The sequence below is a fragment of the Strigops habroptila genome, chromosome 2, assembly GCF_004027225.2.
Source record: "Strigops habroptila isolate Jane chromosome 2, bStrHab1.2.pri, whole genome shotgun sequence".
Lineage (NCBI taxonomy): Eukaryota > Metazoa > Chordata > Aves > Psittaciformes > Psittacidae > Strigops > Strigops habroptila.
Window position 1 is genome coordinate 25991670 of NC_044278.2, and position 17808 is coordinate 26009477.

Here is a 17808-nt window from a genome sequence, read left to right on the forward strand (position 1 = left end):
ATACGTTTTCAAATGATCAATAAGGTGTTTTTTCTGTACAACTACAGACTGAGACTGTTGATTGTGCCTTCTAATTGTGGAGCATAGAAACACATGAAGATTAATTACTAATTCAGCTTTTTGTTTCCTCCAAACCCCTTCCCCAACTTCCTGATCTCATCCCCAGCCCTCTCAAGTAAAGGCCCATCTCCTTCCTAACCTGTGTTTCGTGCAAATGAATCCACCACTACTCCCTCTGCATCCCCACCCCGCATCTTCAATGCACCCTAATCCTTACTGCAACGGCACGCCTGCCTCCTTCCCTTGTGTTTTAAAGAAATCAATAATTTATTTAGTCAGCCGAAGCTGTTTATATGTGAAACTAATCCATTAACTGCCATTTGGCGGAGTATTACATCTTGTAAAAAAAACCTGTTTCAAAAACAATGACCATCCCATTTCCGGTCTTTGCATTCAGCCATGTATTATTTTTTGCAGAAGCACATTAGCAACATGATGTCCAGAGCTATGGCTATATCTGAAATTAATACAGGCTAAGTGAAGTTGCCTTGCTGCAACAGCAGCACACGGCAAAGTCTGAGTACTGTGACAAAGGTACCTCTGTTGCAGCAATGTCACAGCCAGGAGCTGTGAGTGGTAGGAAAGACCATTCTCCTGCACAGTTAATCTGCTGTGACAGCACTGAAGGAAGATGCAACTATGGGACTGTTGCTACCTGACTAGTCCACAGCCTAGCCTGTGTGCTGCTAAAAATGGGAGGCGAGGAGATAACCATTTCACCAACAACTAAATGGTCGACCAGTAAGATACTGCTAATTTGCACTTAGCAATTTCCAGTTGATATCTACACTTTTCTCAGATGCTTGGGTCTGCAATTGATTTTTTTCGTTGAGGGATTTCCAAAATGTCTGCATCAGATAATGTAAATACTTGCCATGTAAATTAAATATCCAAACCCAGGATTTGCTAAATCTCACTGTCAAAAGCTGTGTCCCTTTAGCATAGAGGCTTCAAATGTAAATTAACATATTTCAGGGAAGACATTTACAACAATATTATGTGACTGCATGGGTTATACAGGGTATGTCTTCCAAGTATTCATTATAATTTACTTTATAATTTAAGAACATTGCCAAGTTTATTGTCCTATTTTTCAGCTGGGACAATGTATTAATATGAGAAGTAAGAAGTATTCTATGATTCTATGCTGTATTGTAGCTTTTGGTGGTAATTTCTCATCACAGAAATATTTCCCTTTTTCTACATAAATAGTTTGCATACCGACTTCATCCTGGATCTCCTCTGCCACAGCAGGCACATTGTAGAGGAAGGAGAGAGACTGGTTCATGCGTTCATATATCACACGTAGATGTGTCATGACCTATGGAAATAAAAGTATTTTAAGGAGGGGAATACTACTGTTAATTTGACATTATTACATATTGTATAGGTTATAGAGAACAAGACAGTTTTCACTTGTGTAAGGTATAAGAGTTCAGTACGTTCTATGCACTGAAACTGTCAAATCCATTGCAAAATACACCTCTCTCCTATAGCTGCTACAAAAATAGTGCTCTAGATGCTCTTCCATAGCAACTATCTGAAATCCCATGGGAATGCAGTTATTTAAAATAGGGGTCTACAGTTGCTGTGAGGCAGAGCATCTACACAAGCAGCTATTGTGGCAGAAATCCACAACCTCATTTACCTTTCAACAACATTTACATTTGCCTATACCTGTAAGTTTTCACACAACATGAAAACCAAGTGAGGTGCAATGATTGCCGCATCAAAATGTTTCATCAGCTGTTTGGGTTTTTCCTCCCTTTATCCTAATATTGCAGAAAGAAATGGCTCTCAAAAAACCTTCAATTTTCTTGGTAAAAAACATTTGCAAGCTTTTTCAGCTCAAAACAAAAATATTTCTACCCAGCATTACTGCATTGTCTCATGATTACAACCCTACTGCCTCAGGTTCCCGCACACTGCTATGGGTTGAGTCATAACATCCCATGATATATGCTCCCCCAGGGTACCCTCCACAAGTATCACCTCTCTTCAGTAGAAAGGGAAATTGAGGTGCATCTTAGAAGACTGACAAGGCAATTAGGCCTAAAAAGGAAAATGGGCTGCAGACAGCAATTTTAATGAAATGATGGTATGATTTCTTCAAATCCAAATACAGTATTTATGCTTTTGAACAAAACATTTTGTTTTCCATTTTCCCCTGAAAACAATTTTCACAAAGAGATCCTTCAGTCTAAATTTCCCCAACCTTCTGACCAATTCAGGAAACAAAGACTCATTCCTATAACAACATATTAAGCAATACACTGCACTTCTTGTATTTAAATATCAGCTTCTAGTCTTCACCTGTGCTGCCACACAATCTGTAGTCAGCAAAATTTCACTGTATTTTGTTATAAAGTAGTCTAGAGCTATAGAAACTAAAAAGTCATGATAGACGCAAAAGGACATGCTTTAACTTTTGAGACAAGGAAAAGACAACCATCACTGCAGAAGAGTTAGAAGAGTGCATTTCTAACTCCAGAAGTTTCAAGACAGCATGATCTCAATGTACAAGTCTGGCTGGAATAGATGTTTGAGAAGTCTAACATGCAAATTGCGCCATTCAGGAAGGCATATGGTTTACATTTGGCTTTTGGCGATACCAGTCAGTTCAAGAACTGTGGCTAGATCAGCGCTTCCCACTGCATCCTGCAGAGGGAATAGCAGCAGACTCAGCAGACTGCACTTTTTTCTTCAGATTATCCATTGTGCCTACAATTTTAATCGCTGTTTTGAAATCCACCTACATCAATCGTTTTCTTTTTTTCTTCTACTTTTTCATCCTCCATGATTTATGAAGGCAACATAAAAGCTATTCCAAAACATGCACATTGAGGACTGCAGTAACATTCAGTAGTTAAAATGCCATGAACTACAGTGTCTATTTTAAAAGAACACATTAAACACCAGCGCGCTGTAGTAATCACATTTATAGACACTACAAGTACCTCTGCAATGACTACAGAAAGGTTGGTTGCAGTCAGATGGCTACACCTCTTCTGTTCTGCCACTTCAGCTGAGGGAAGCATAACCATGTGTGGTCACTAAATCTATTACTGACATTTCCCGGAGCAATAATAAAGGCTCTGGGCACTAATGCTCTGGAGGGCTCCTCAGGAAATGCTCACAACTGACTCACTGCCTGGATAGACAGAAAAGCTGTTTTTCAGTTCTTCTCAGAAGACCAATTATACCCACCCTACTCCTACATCACTTTGCCCTAATCTTCTGCCAGAAAGCAGATTATTACTGCATGTAAAGCTCTCCACAGAATGGAGTCAGGTTTGTTTGTTTTGTTTTTGTTAAATAGGTTGACAGAAACTTCACAATGGTTATGAAGAAATACAACCCCATTAACCCTCAGTGGGGATTACCTGAGATCTGATTTGGGCAGCTTTCTTTGGGTCTACCATGCGGACGTGTTCAAAGTGTTTCAGAGTATGCTGTCTGTCTTTCTGCTCAGCACGCACATACTTCTTCAGCATGTTGAATACATGACGAGGCTACAGGGAAAAGATAAGGGGAAAAAAAAAATCAGTTTAAAGCAACACGGTTTAGTTCCTTGTATTACAGATGTATCCCAAACCAAAACCACTTGGCCAGTGGCACCTGCAGTTACCTTCTGAATGCAGGTCTGACTACCATAAGGAACATTCACTCACTCAACCCATTCAGCAGAATGCACCATTGTAGTAGTTGTAGGTAAGTAGGTAAGGTCCGTGGGGAGATCGTTCAGATTTCCTCCCCAACCATAAGGAGAAGTTTGGCTCTTGCATCTTCTTGTGTGACTGCTATACTATTGGCCCAACAGGACAGCAAGTGCCATCTTAGCATGGTGGTTAATGGACACCCAAGATCTATTTCTTTTGGGCTTTGCTTCCGTTCTCTCCATTAGACTTTATTTCTCCTCTCTCCCAACCCTAGAAGCCCTCACAATGCAAGCTCTCAGTTTTTCAACCTTCACCACCACCAGGCAAATCCCTCCCAGAAGATACCCCAAAATCTGGACACTTCCCAGAAGCATTTCAAAGATTCACCACATATGCTCTACTATGCTGAATACTCAATCAGTATCAACATCTATCAACTACAGTTAAACTTTGGCAACAAAAAGAGATCACAACTGGTAAATTTTATCAACAGTAAACTGAACGCACTCATAAAGATTCAAGTACAGAAAGTAACCTGCTCAACAGCTGCACAGAAGACCATGTGAAAAGCACTATCTAAGCCAAGGGATAATCATCAGACTTGACTGCAAAACTTAAAAACAAACCATAAAACCAACCAAACAAAACCAAAACCCAACCCCCCCCAAACGAATTGAAGACACTCCTGTCCTGTCACTGTTGCTATGACACCAGAGAGAAAAGAAAGAGGAAAGGAACCATTGAGCTGAGGTACAAACTACACAACTGACTGAAAAGCCGCAAGAAAAAAGGGGCACCTACTTGGTTCTTCTGAACATACTCAGTTTGTGTGCCAGATTTTGCAAAAATCTTAGTCTATGTACATATTGCAGGTGATTTTTCTAGTAAAACCTATTAAAAATATGCTGTAAGACATATAATTGAACACAAACACAGGAAAGGTCTGTAGCTGAAAGGAACTTGAAAATATACAAAGAATGATAATAGAGCAGTGAAGACTAAGAAATGCGTATTTCTCCTTACTTTCCTACTCTGTACAATAATACAGTGCCAAAACAGGGAAGTGTTCTCTAGCATCCAGCTAAGACATTTATTTTTAACTCAGTGTTTATGATGGATTCTGGACATTCTTCCCCCCTGGCTTGTGCTGTTGTCTTTGTGCATCCTACCTGGAGCAGTGAAAAGCATGAAGCTGAGGCAGGTGAGAAGAAAGGGAAAGGTGACCTTACTGTGCAGCAGATTCAAGAACGAGCAGAAGTGGTGAACAGCTGGTCTGGGCACTAGCAGGGATACAGGGAAGAGGGTGGGGAAGTGACAAGCATCAGAGGCTCCGTGCACAGCTTTCTGAAGCAGGAAGAACCGTGGGCGAAGTTGAAGTTTTAAGAAAACTTATGGACAAATATAGAGCCTAAACTAATTTAACATTTACTCAAGAGATGAATACTAAACTTCAGAGCTCAAAGATTTAAGAATCGCTTCAGCGAAGAAGATTTGTCAGACAGAAATAGAGAGATGTGAAGCTATTCCCTGCCAGAGGATTAAACTTAGTGACTCTATGACTGAAAACTCATTCACAAGGAACATAACCCCAAGCCCCCAAAGACAAGCATCCTGGGATGAAGTTGCAAGAAACTGTGGACAAATGTTGGAAGCTAAGTAGTCCTCAAAACACTGGGTAATGGCCAAACAAACTAAAATGCTAGCCACAAATCTTCACAGGAATAAAAGCTAGAAGACCAGAAAGTTTTAACAACAATGATAAAATTTTGAAGACAGCAAATGTTGTTCCCTTTCCTGACAATTCAGCTTTCCTTGCCCCCAAATACATCAAGATAGCAGGTTAGGACTGACTAGAGAGAAATGGATCCATTTCTATTTCTTCATGAGATATTTCAAGTGTAGTGTCTAACACCAGAAGGGCATGGGTTTTGTTTTGCTTTAGCGTGTTTGTATTCACTGCAATATGTCAATGAAACTTTTACATTGAGTCACATGTTAATAGGATTTACATTAAGTAGACATGTTAATAGGATAATAATCTTGAAAACACCTGTCAAATACCACTAAAAGTAGTAGTCACTTGGGTAAATTTGCAACCTACCTTCAGTGCCTTTTCTAACACAAGACATCCATTTCTGCTATAAAGAAATGGATGTGCATGCCTCTAGCATGTCTGCCCAAAAGATCTCCCTGTCATGGCAGTAGAAGACCGTAATTCAAATTTAGAACAATGCAGAAAGAATATTAAATGCAAGATGTTTCCTTACAGAGATAGAGACTGGTTTTTCTCAAGCAAAAAACCCTCAATCAAACACTAAAAACTCCCTATATGTAGGTATAGAAGCCTAGAGAGTTTCAGTGTTTTGTTTTTAAAACTAGCCATATGCATGTTTTAACCCTGATGGTAAGTAGTGGTCTAGCGATCTCACATTGCCTGAAAGCTTGTGACATTAACAACAAGTGATTCAAAGCTAAGAAGTCCTTGTGAAGCATTCAGTCACCTTGCACAGATGCACAAGGCTTTCCCGATCAGCAAGGCACTGCACTACATGCCAAGTTCCTACGGTGGATGCAGGCATCTATGGAAACAACAGCATTCCATGAATATAACATCAAGACCTAAGGTACAGATGTAATCAGGCTCCCCTGAAATGGAAGCTGAAACGGATTGTAAGTCTTAGCATATAGACTTGTTATTGCCAAAAATTTCTTTATTGTGACCTTTAGGAAACATGCCCTGCCTCCACCGTTAAGGTAATATTATTATACTTCATATGTAGTACATTATATACTATATTATACTACAAAATATAATCCTTATTGTATTATAAGGTAATTTCTACACTAATCAAAAAAACTCAGAAAGGTGGTGATAACCCCTGAACACTTGACATACACTAACCTAGCTCTCCTTCCTTGCTGGAAGTCCTGCTCACACTGGATCAGGTCACACCTCCAACCTTACCAATCACTTTGCCATGCTACTGCCGTATGGCTTCAGGGCTGTGGCTGAAGGTGAAATTGCCAGAGCTCGTGATGGCTAGCAAGAGCTCTCCATTGGGCTTTGCATACCTGAGTGCAGTGGACCAAACAAGGACCAAGGTCTACACTGAATGCAACTTAAGCAGACAAAAAAGTAAATTAATTGACCTTTTTCTCCTCAATGCCTAGAACTGCAGAGCTACTACTTGCACAGTTTTAACAGATTTCTGCATCAACAGAAGTACCTCAAGTCCCACCTCTGTATTTTATTTCATACACATTTTCTTTTAAATGTCATTACTGAATGAACTGGTTCTGCTCAAAAATGCCACCCATGCAGGCAGTTTTTGCAGAATACTTTTAAGCAGGATTCACCCCTAAATCTAGTACAGTGAGCAGTGATACAAACTCTTGTGATGGTAGATCAGAGAAGCCACAGTGAACGGTCAGGCACAAAGGTGAGGAAAGGCTCCACAGGCTGAGATGCAGTCAGACCCTGTATCTGAAGCTATTACATCCACAACCATCTATTACTTCAATCCTAGGCAGGAACCTTCATATTAAATTATAACTGAAAGTGATGCTATTATCAGCTAAATTAAGTTCCCAAGGTCTCAGCTCTGACACTGTCTACGGCAGAAGAACAAATGGCTGACACATCCCAGGGCCAGCTTGGTACCTCTTGCTCTTCATAAATCATGTACCAATCTCCAAACTCCATTACAAAATCCTGGGTTTTGTACTTGAAATTCTGCTGCATGTTTTGCCAGAGAAAACTCGGTGTGTTCATGTCTGTAGTCACCTTACTGAAAAACACGTCACAGAATAACTAACTTGTATCAGCCACCAGGGGCTACCTAAGCCTCATGAAATAATTCCACTATTTTCAGCTGTCTGTACTTGTTTTGTTGGCTTTTTTTCAGTCTCCCTCTGAAACCAGACAGGATACTCCCAACACAACTCCTGTTACGCCCATGTTTTTAGCTACCTTGCCTGACCCATCTAATAAGGTGTGCAGTGGGCAACACAGGGTGAAGCTGTGTGAATGCTACCATTACATGCTGCTTCCGACTATTCCAATCACACGCTCTTACGCTGTTTGCTTCCATAAAACTCATTCCAAAACTCCCCCTTCTCAGCAGATTCAAACACCTAGGTTTTTTTTTAATCTAAAACTAAACACAGATCAATCATAGCCCTTTTATAAGCTGCTGTGACAAGCCAACAGATGTACTTGTGTCTGTGGGTATTTTAGTTGTTAATTTAAAATCCTGTTTATACTAGAGAATGTTCTCAAAGTATTATTTATTATAATTTTCAGGAGCATGTTGGGACTAACATGTATGCAATATATTTGGTACAAAGTAGACAGGTTCACAGACTACACATGTGGTCTATGTAGACTACCTATGCTGACAATGCAGCATTAAAAAGCTAATTTTCTACCTAATTCTGTAGAGAGTATGCCTTGTCTCTTGTTTGGAAGACATTCTTCTCTGTAATCAACTAACTAAATTTTATATATATGTATATATACACACACATACACACACACACAAATATATGCACCAGGGTAGAGTTAAGGACTGAAACCCCCTGGTTTGAAAGCTTAACGAGGCAGTCCAGAAAGCTTCCTAACATGTTTCCAGCTGTACAAGGCACAAGCGCAAACAAAGCAGAAAGCACTGATGGCTCTTGGCTACTTGGTGGTGAGTTCCAGCCCAACTGACTCTTGTAATCCAGTGCCTTTATTTTGGGTGGCATCAACATCAAGATAAGGTCACCCCCATAAAGGAATCATATATGAGACCTAAAATGTCCCAAAACCAGATTCAATCAAGTATTATATATATACATAAATATAAATCTGAATACATATGCATGCATATAGCATGTCTGTCATCCCCCCTCCCTGAACCCTGCATTGATCCTAGTCTACTGTTTCAGATTAAGGGAGTGATGAAAGTGCAATTTCATTGGGCTTGGAAAATGGAAACATCAAATGTAGTTTGGATTGTTACAAATCTAACTTACACTCTCCTCATGGAAATCCAAAATACTTACTTCAGAGAAACAACACAAAAATCATATTAAAGCACTTCTGTATATTTAAAATACAACTTCCTGGCTCTGTGCCAGGGAACTTCCATGGGAAATTCTGAGCTGGTTTGTCATTTTACTCAAAATTCTCTCTAAATCAGAGAGGAAAGTTTCACAATGCTGTATTGTGCTATTTAATCTTGCCTTTAGAAAAAAATCAACCACTAGCCCTTTATGACTGCTGCTCTTGAAATGTGCAACAATTGCTTCTTTTCATTCACTTATTAGGAATACCTTGTATACCATATTAGGTATATATTTTTATCTGCTGTGTTATTAACTTGCAGGTCATGGTTGACACAGGAGTAGTAGTTCATTTTAGGAACATTCAAGAAAGGCTAACTAGGATGAATACAAGACTTTTACTCATGGGTGAGACAAAACCAAACCCCCCATCCAGCTATCTGTCATGTGGAGTTAAAGATGCCTCCCATAATTTTTGCTAATTTGTAAGAAAACGTTACCCCACACAAGACAAATACATGGCTAGAGTGGTACTCAAAACTTCCCTTTGCCTACTTTCCCAAGGACTTTTCTTGGGGCAGAATAAAATTACATCAGTATTTGATTCAATCTCATTGTTTGCTTTTCAGGATTTGAACTTACTCAACTTTGACAAATTACACACAAATTTTGTTCCTGCTCATTCTTTTAAAACTTTGCATTTTAGATACAATTTTAGAATTTTTGCATTTTAGAACCTGCCATGGTTTTGTAGAATTTCATACAGATTTGGAATCACCTCTTCTGTCTTCAATTCACTTGTACAAAAATCTACTGGCAAGCCTAGGTGTATGATCATACCATCTGCTCAGGCCCACAGACGAGTAAAAAACATGGCACTCTGATTTTATTCACATAAAAGCCTCAGAAGCTGCTGGAAAATGTAGTTAAGTGACCACATTTCTTGAAGTCTGACTTGGTTTAAAAGCAGAACTGAAATCCATGCTATTTCACAAAAACCTACAAAATTAAGTGTATGTGAGAAATTCCACAGCTGTAAGTTTATGGGTTTGGAGGAGCAGAGCTAAAGGGTGGAGTATTAGAGCTGGACCGCTCTTTCCTACTGCACAGGAGGATTTTTATCACTAGATCAGCAGCAACTCTTTGGCCTGCCCCCAACTGCATATTTCCACAGCAACCTCGTTGGATTCAGGAAAGGCTTTGAGTTTCCCAAGCACAGAGGCACTAAAGGCCCCTCTGCAGATTCCTCTTTCATGGCCAAATAGCCAAACCGGACTAGTTTCAGCCTCCACTGTGCTGTCTTCGTATGAACAAACACTGCTCTCATAGCACAAAAGGTACCAGAGTGAATTCTGAAGACAGCAACAACAGGAAAAAAAGCCAGCAACAAAAAAATCCAAATTTGATGCACATGCTAGGGTTGACCTTAACCATCCTGCTCTGTTCAGCAATAGATTACATTTTGGTAATGTAAATTACTGAAATGTAGTTTAGGTATTTCAGTAAAATAATGTCAAATTAGAAGAGAGGCTTTTAAAGTGATTTTAATGATATATGCTCTCTGTGATCTATGTGCAAAGTAGGTTAATTAATTACCTTTCAGAGTTTTCCTGTATGTTCCCTTGCTCTGAAACCCTTTATTTCACCGCTAGGAGCTGGATTTCTTTTCTGCTTCTCTTTGCCCTCTGCCACTGGCTTCCCACAGAGAATGTGCCTCTCTTACCAACAAAGATTAAACAGGGAGACGTAAATCCAGCAAAATTTGACACGCACGTGAAAGGGGGAATAGAAGCAAATTATAGAATCAATCCGCTCACAGAGAATGATGGATCTGAATTCCTCTATTTAACTTGCAAAATGAAGGGGAAAATTTCCAACTGTTTTTAAAACTAGAGGCATATTGGTTCCAGCTGCCACTAATCCTCCTTTTCTGTAGTAAGACCATCAAGCAGGATGAAACGACACAGTATTTTGACACTGGATACTGAACAGCTGCACCCCATTTTCAAAGGCAACACAGTGTAGCAGCACAGCTAAGCTGCATCAGGAACCAGGGACGAGGATCAAATGTGAGTTTTCTGGGCAGCCTGCATGAGAGTGCTCTGAGAACAGAACAACAGTACGAATATTTGGTTGTGCTCAAATTTATTTTCCAGTAGACTTTGAAGCTATGGAATTTTGTCTCTGCACACTCCTTGCCTCTCTGGCTGCCCAGAGTGGTACTCTGGGGCATGCCTCTGACACTGGCCTTGGGCAGTCATCTGCTTAACACCTGACAAAAACCTGCAGTAAAAGTTTTTGGTCTGATACATAAAGTATTCCTAAAGGATTCCCAGACTTGGTAGTTTCAGGTAGGATGGCACTGAAAACAGCTGGTTTTCTAGGTGTGTACAAGAACATAATGACTACCCTACTGGCTCAGAGGAAAGGTTCTCCTAGTTCTGTACCTTGCTATCCTACAAGGAAAGCCTCCTCCAAAGGAGCAAGTAAATGATGATACTACTTCTCACACAGACAGCCTCCCTGTCCATAGATCAGGACTTTCCGAGGCAGAGGAAGTTTCTCTCCAGCTCCCCTGAAGAGCCTACCCTTGGAACAGAAGCACCACATAATCTGTACACATGCAGAAAACAGCGTTCCCAGCAGATCAAGATGTCACCACTCACAGAAAACCGTGCGTCACATCCATGATCAATCTGACGACACCAGGAGTGCCAGGCTCACTGTACTCCTAAGGTAACTGATCTGCAGGCAAAGACTGGTCACGGATTAGTAGACATCCAAGAGCTAAATGAAATCATGCTGCTTCAAGTGGTCTGCCAGAAGTCCAAAAAAATCTTGGGAAATATTCAAATTCAAGTACAAGGCAATATGTCCAAGAGATTAAACAGCATATGGAAAATACTTTTTGCACACACACATCTATACACACCAGACTTAGGGTGTATACAGATACACTCACCAGCTGTGTGCAGAAGACATGCACTTCAGTAAAAAAGTCTAACTTATTTTTTCAATTTAAACCAAATCCTATCCTTACGACGTCTGAGAAAGAGGCTCCAAGGCTTTAAATGTTCAGAATCTAATTTTGTAGTAAACATACTAATAGCAAAACATGTAATTTGAAGCAGGCTCACAAAACTATTTGGGGGGAACTCCAGAAAAACCTCCCTTTTGTAAGATTACTTAAGAAGTCACCAGTAAGTTGTGACTTACTCTTTCAAAACCAACAGAGTTGCATCAGATGTACTTTTAGTTTACTAGGGAACTGCCAGAAAGAAAAATATCTGGAATATCAGAGTTGAATTTTCAATTACTGCCCATTTTCTCTTTGGCTAGGCAGCCAAAGTTTGGATTCACAGCATATTCACATTTCTGGCTCCATATCCTGCAAAGCAGTCAGTAGACTGGATTCATTCATTAGGCTGTTCAGCTATCATCAATCACTGTTCAGGTTTCACCCTGTGCCCTACAAGAAATCCAGACAAATCCTCCTGCTAAATTCAAGGTCAGTTTTTTTCCTGTGCTTTGGCACACATCTAACCAGCAGCTCAGAGGCACATGCCTGCACTGTCAGTAACTACAGAACACACAACCAAAAAATGCTGAGGCAAGGACAGTACCATCAACAAGACTGGCAATAGAACTGTTTAAAGACATTATTATTTAAAGTTTTCACCCCCATTAGTCTTGAGATGAGTCTCTGTTTGGTAGCACCACCACCTGATGTTACCACCATGCTTCTGCTGTTATGCGTGGTCCCCATCTTCACCTTCAACCTCAGATACCTGCAGAACCAAGCTGTCAGCCTGACCCACACACAACTTTGTTGTGTTGAGGATACTTTCCAGGCAGGATTACATCTGCATGAGGCTCAACGTCACAGCAACAGCTGATGGCTAAAGCCAAACGTGAAATCCTACCTCAGCTGAACTACCCAAAACCACGCTGCAAGAGAGGAAACACGACCTGCAGTCAGTCTATGCACTCACCTCATTTCACTCTCGGTTCTGAGCTGCAGGCTCCAGTTTCCTAAAGGAAGCTGCACCCCAGCCTGTAACTCACTAATCTGTCTGCTAGTGAGTCCAAGCCCTTCACTACCCTCCCCACAGCCAGAGTTTACAATATCCATCTTGCACTCAGAGCAAACATCCTCCTGTAACAACTTAACCGACTAGCTTCATTTTCCACAAATTACTGTGCTGCAAAATACAGATTAACACTTTAACACAACTACTCTGAAGTCTTCCCATGACACTTATGCTCAAGTAAAAGATTTTTCTTTTATTTGGCACACACAGTAAAACCAAGAGAGTTTTGCACCATAGGGTGGAGGAAAGAGTTTAATGGTGACAAAGAACCAAGGTGATGATCACTTTTCCATGCTCACTGAATATGCAGATTTCTCTGCAGAAGGAAATTCACTTAAAACATGTAATTTTACCAGGTTAGCCATATTGAAGTAACCCCCTATGAGACCAGATTCAGGATCTAGTGGCTACATCTTACACTGCTGACCCAAAGCCTTTTAGTAACATAATATTTTTTCCATCTAGGAAGTATTCAAGAGGCAAGAGGTATATAAAACATTTGACTTGTCTTCCCACAGCGTTTGTGCAGATTCTCTTCTGGAGGTCACAGATCAGTTATTCTGGTATTGAATACAAATATTACAGATATGGAGACGCTGAAAATTGTATTCAATCCACATTCTCAACTTAACACAGCAATAGCCAACATCGTATCCACCACAGATAATCCTGAATTGCTAGTGTGCTATCTTCATGCCATCCAACAATCCTCACAAGATCCTTCATCACAGATTTTAACAGTTCAACAAACAAAACAAAATCACAACCACCCTCACACTTAAGCTCCATCTTGACATCATGAAGTATCCTCCCATGGAGGGATGCTTCATCATCCTTCTGCAGGATCTGTGAACAGCTACAATTTCTGACAACCAAATCACTTCCATGTTATCTGCTTCAGTATATTTATGTATGTATGTATCTATATGCATGTAGGCGGGTGTGGGCTTGTGCCTACATTTATGCACACAGTCTGAACTTTTAACTTTCAAACTAGCTGACTGCTGTAGTAGCTCTTGCATGGGGAACACATACTCACTACTCCACAGCTGGACTGTACTTGGGCACACCTTATTTTTCCCCAGGATGACTACAGTGATTTTGACACAGCTGACACAGCCTGTGGTACTGCACTTACCCTGGGTGGGACAGTCTGCAGAGCTGTGATATAGTTCTCCAGTGCAATGCGGCGACGGTCATTCAGCATGGCTTCCACCCGTGCCATATGAGTCTCCACCAGCTGCTGTCTTTCGTTTGCTGCTTCTTGTTCCAGTGATTCCACTTTCTCCTGGAAATGCTGAAAAAAACATCCATCACAACAGGAACAGCAAAGGCATCAGGAGAGACCAGCGGACATGAACACCTCCATCTGCAAATCACCAAAATCTTTCCCCTTGTCAGCCTAGCTTGGCTCCCAGGAACGCTCCACTGAATGCACATTTTGCTGATTTCAGTGGGAACTGCTAATGCCCTCTATTTCTGAACATCCAGCCATATTTTATTACTCTAATGAAATAATCCACACATGTTCAGCACAACCACCAGTGAATCCTTCATTTGCTTACCACCCCCAAGACAGTGGTTCAGCGCTAGAGAACTGTGCTTAGAGGAGGGTGAAGTCTGGCTACCAGGAAGCAAAACTGAGCAGAAACTTATTTAAATAAAGGAAAAGACTGACTGGGTAAAATGCACAGAGAGCAAAACTGTGGGATCTAATGTGTGAAGCAATCTGGTTCTGAACGCTACTTTTTTATAGTTTTGCATTGAAATCATTCTAGCAGTACTGAGTAATACCTGACACAGACACCGTGAGATTCAAGGAGTATCTGGCTTGTCAGAATTTTTGATTTATAGCATAATTTTGGATAAAGTAGTTCTTGGCTGAGGGTTTCTTTCAGATAAAACTGATGGTGATTCCTTTCTTAAATTACATTTTCTATCTCTGCTTTAAGATTAGGTCCTGCAGCTTATACTAGTTTGTTATGGACTAAATTCTGAAAGGGGCCCATGGGAACTGACTTTTCAGTTCTTGCTGAAAGCAAATCTGAATTCAAGTGAAATTTACCCCTTGTGCAGTTAAGCTATGCCTTGCACTGCTGTTCCAGGGACTGGCTGCAAAGTGAAAGGCACCTAGCAGCCACTAACAGCTGGATGCAAAAATAGCAACAGCAAGAGCAGAGAATAACATTAAATCCCCCTAGAAATAGGCAGCACCTGTATTTTAACCGTGGCCCCAGCTGGTAAGGTTGTGGTTGCATTTCCCTTTACCTGGATAACAGCTTTCTTGTCAGCCTTTGGCAAGTTCTTTGCTTGGCGTTCTGCCTCTTCCCACTCTCTCATGACCTAACGAACAAAACAAGAAGCGTGACTTTCCCATTTTCCTCTCTTGTCTCAGGGCTTAGCAACAGCCAAGCACAGCAGCTCCAACAGTCATCTTTTTATATACCTCTCCTCCTTTTATCTCTACAGAAAGTGGTTACAACATTAAACAAAGGTATGATCCTGTTATTAAACTAAACGAAGATGGTACTTCTGTGTCTGAACATCGTGCTGAGCTCTCACAACTCCATCATGAAGCAACCACTCCTCAAGCGAGAGAAATGGAGGTAACTATTGATGAATACACCAACCCCTTTTCATTTCAGACTGAAAGGCAACTGCATCCATCCATTGTATGTCCTTGGTCAAAATGAGTGCATATCAACTCGTTCTAACAGACATGGTTTTGGTACCACAAAAATGTTTAGATTTATTTGGACTACCGTGCTGGCCTTTGAGTAGGACAGATCAAGAATTACATGCAACTTGTGCTAGTCTGCCCAGAAATAGTTGTCCAACATTTCAGGAACTGAATATATTTATATCTCGGGTACAATGCTGACAGAAAAATGATGTAGGAGAACTTTCAGTACCATTCCTTTCAGCAATGCGAGAGCCCACATCCTCTGGTAACATAGGGCAGTATTTCAATAGTCAGGGAACAAGTTATTCTTAACTTGATGTCCATGACCTTCTCTGGTCTTTCTTAGGGACTTTACTCATTTCACACCTAAACAGCAATCTTCTCAGATAACACATTTTATGCAGGAACAATGGCTCTCACCAAATGCAACGCACACAAGCGACCTGTTTATTTGCAGGATTAGCACAATGTCAGGAGACTACAGAACAAATATAGAAGCAATAACTCAAAATGTGCATTTTCCTTCCTTTGTCACATACCCACAGTTTCATACTATTTACTAGAAATAGTCAAATACATACTTTCTAAAGGGAATTTTGGAAAAGCTCAGAGTCTGCATTACTGTGGGTAATGTGATAAGGAGACCTTTGGCTAGATCAGGTGTCTCTGCCCATTTTATTTCTCTAAGCCTTTTAAGGCATGGAAGGCAGGATGATAAACTGACAGTCTACACAGCTAGTTGGGAGGGACATAAATTATGGGCTTCAGAGTTCAGCTCTGGTGCAACCAGAGTGAATGGCTTGTGAAAAATACAGAACAACATGGCTGTTTGCAGAAACAGTATTCAGTGTAAAGACTGTTGTTCTTTGAGTCCTGATTTTTGCAACTGAGAAGACTTCAATAGTTGAAAGCATCTCTGTGTGTAAGCTAAGCAACTGAAGATACAGCTTCACTACATCTATCTATGGGTAGCCATGCTACCACTCAGAGAAAACTTCTGCCCTCACTGAAGGTCATTGCTTTAGAGAATTCTGAGTGACTAAGAAATATGCCATAGCACTCTAGGAATACAAAGAGCAAGAAGGGTAAAAAAATATTCCCAGATACGCATGTGCAGAAAGAGGCTGAACTTGGCCTCTACGCACTTATAAACCTATTCTCCTTCATTGACAGCACAGACCTATCAAGCCATACAGATTTATGGCTCTTCAAGGCTTGGCGGATTTGTGCAGGGAAAATGACAACTTCTGGTTGAGATTTAAGAAGCAAGCCATTTCAAAGTCAAACTTATTCAGAACACAAGACTTACTGCCAGGCAGACATCCTTTTGAAATTGGGCTGTAGGGGACAGCAAGAGGGAAAAAGGAAGCATGGAAAATGTCATTCATCATTAAGAGAGATGCTAAGTACACAAATCTCATTATATTGAAAACAGCAGAATTTACTCCCACAGAAGCGTATCTGCAAGAGAAGAACTTATGACAGACACTTGGGTTACAGCAATCAGACCAGCAGAGGAGCTTGCCTGAAGTTAGAAGCTCAAAATCATGCCAATAAGATGCTTACATTTGTCAAGAGCTTCTGTTCTACACTTAAGTCTTGCCCCTTTTTTCTGGTAATAACATCATTAAACCTCTCCAAAGAGCCCTGACTGTAACTGAGAGGGGTATTCCTACTAACCTGAAAGGTTTAAGGAAGGAAAGAGCCCTCCCACAAACAGTAATAGAGATGGTGGGATCTGGGGAATACAAGGACCAGTATTATTTAACACATTTGTCAGGGACATGGACAGTGGGACTGCATATACCCTGTGGATGACACCAATCTAAGTGATGTGGTTGATACTCTAGAGGGAAGGGATATTGTCCAGAGGGACCTAGACAGACTTGAGATGTGGGCCTGTACAAACCTCATCAAGTTCAACAACGCCAAGTGCAAGGTCCTGAACCCGGGTCGGGGCAATCCCAGGCACAAATACAAGCTGGGCAATGACTGGATTGAGAGCAGCCCTGAGGAGAAGGTCCTAAGGGTACTGGTGGAAGAAAAACAGAATACGAGACAACAACGTGCTTGCAGCCCAAAAAGCCAACCATATCCTGGGCTGCATCAAAAGGAGCATGACCAGCAGGTCCAGGAAAGTGATTCTCCCCCTCTACTCTGCCCTTGTGAGACCCCACCTGGAGTACTGTGTTCAGCTCTGGAGCCCCTGACATAAGAAGAATGTGGACCTGCTTGAATGAGTCCAGAGGAGGGCCACAAAGATGATGAG

At 40.9% G+C, this 17808-nt stretch overlaps 1 protein-coding gene across 2 annotated transcripts in view; it reads right to left on the bottom strand.

Annotated features, from left to right (window-relative positions):
• APP (amyloid beta precursor protein) overlaps nt 1–17808 on the bottom strand; it is a 216363-nt gene that overhangs the window by 45851 nt on the left and 152704 nt on the right. For both annotated transcript variants that reach the window (XM_030477303.1, XM_030477302.1), the window contains 4 exons: nt 15125–15199; nt 13995–14153; nt 3444–3572; nt 1282–1381 (listed from right to left, as the gene is read on the bottom strand). In XM_030477303.1, the coding sequence (XP_030333163.1) occupies nt 1282–1381; nt 3444–3572; nt 13995–14153; nt 15125–15199 (463 nt within the window). The remainder of the gene's footprint in view (nt 1–1281; nt 1382–3443; nt 3573–13994; nt 14154–15124; nt 15200–17808) is intronic.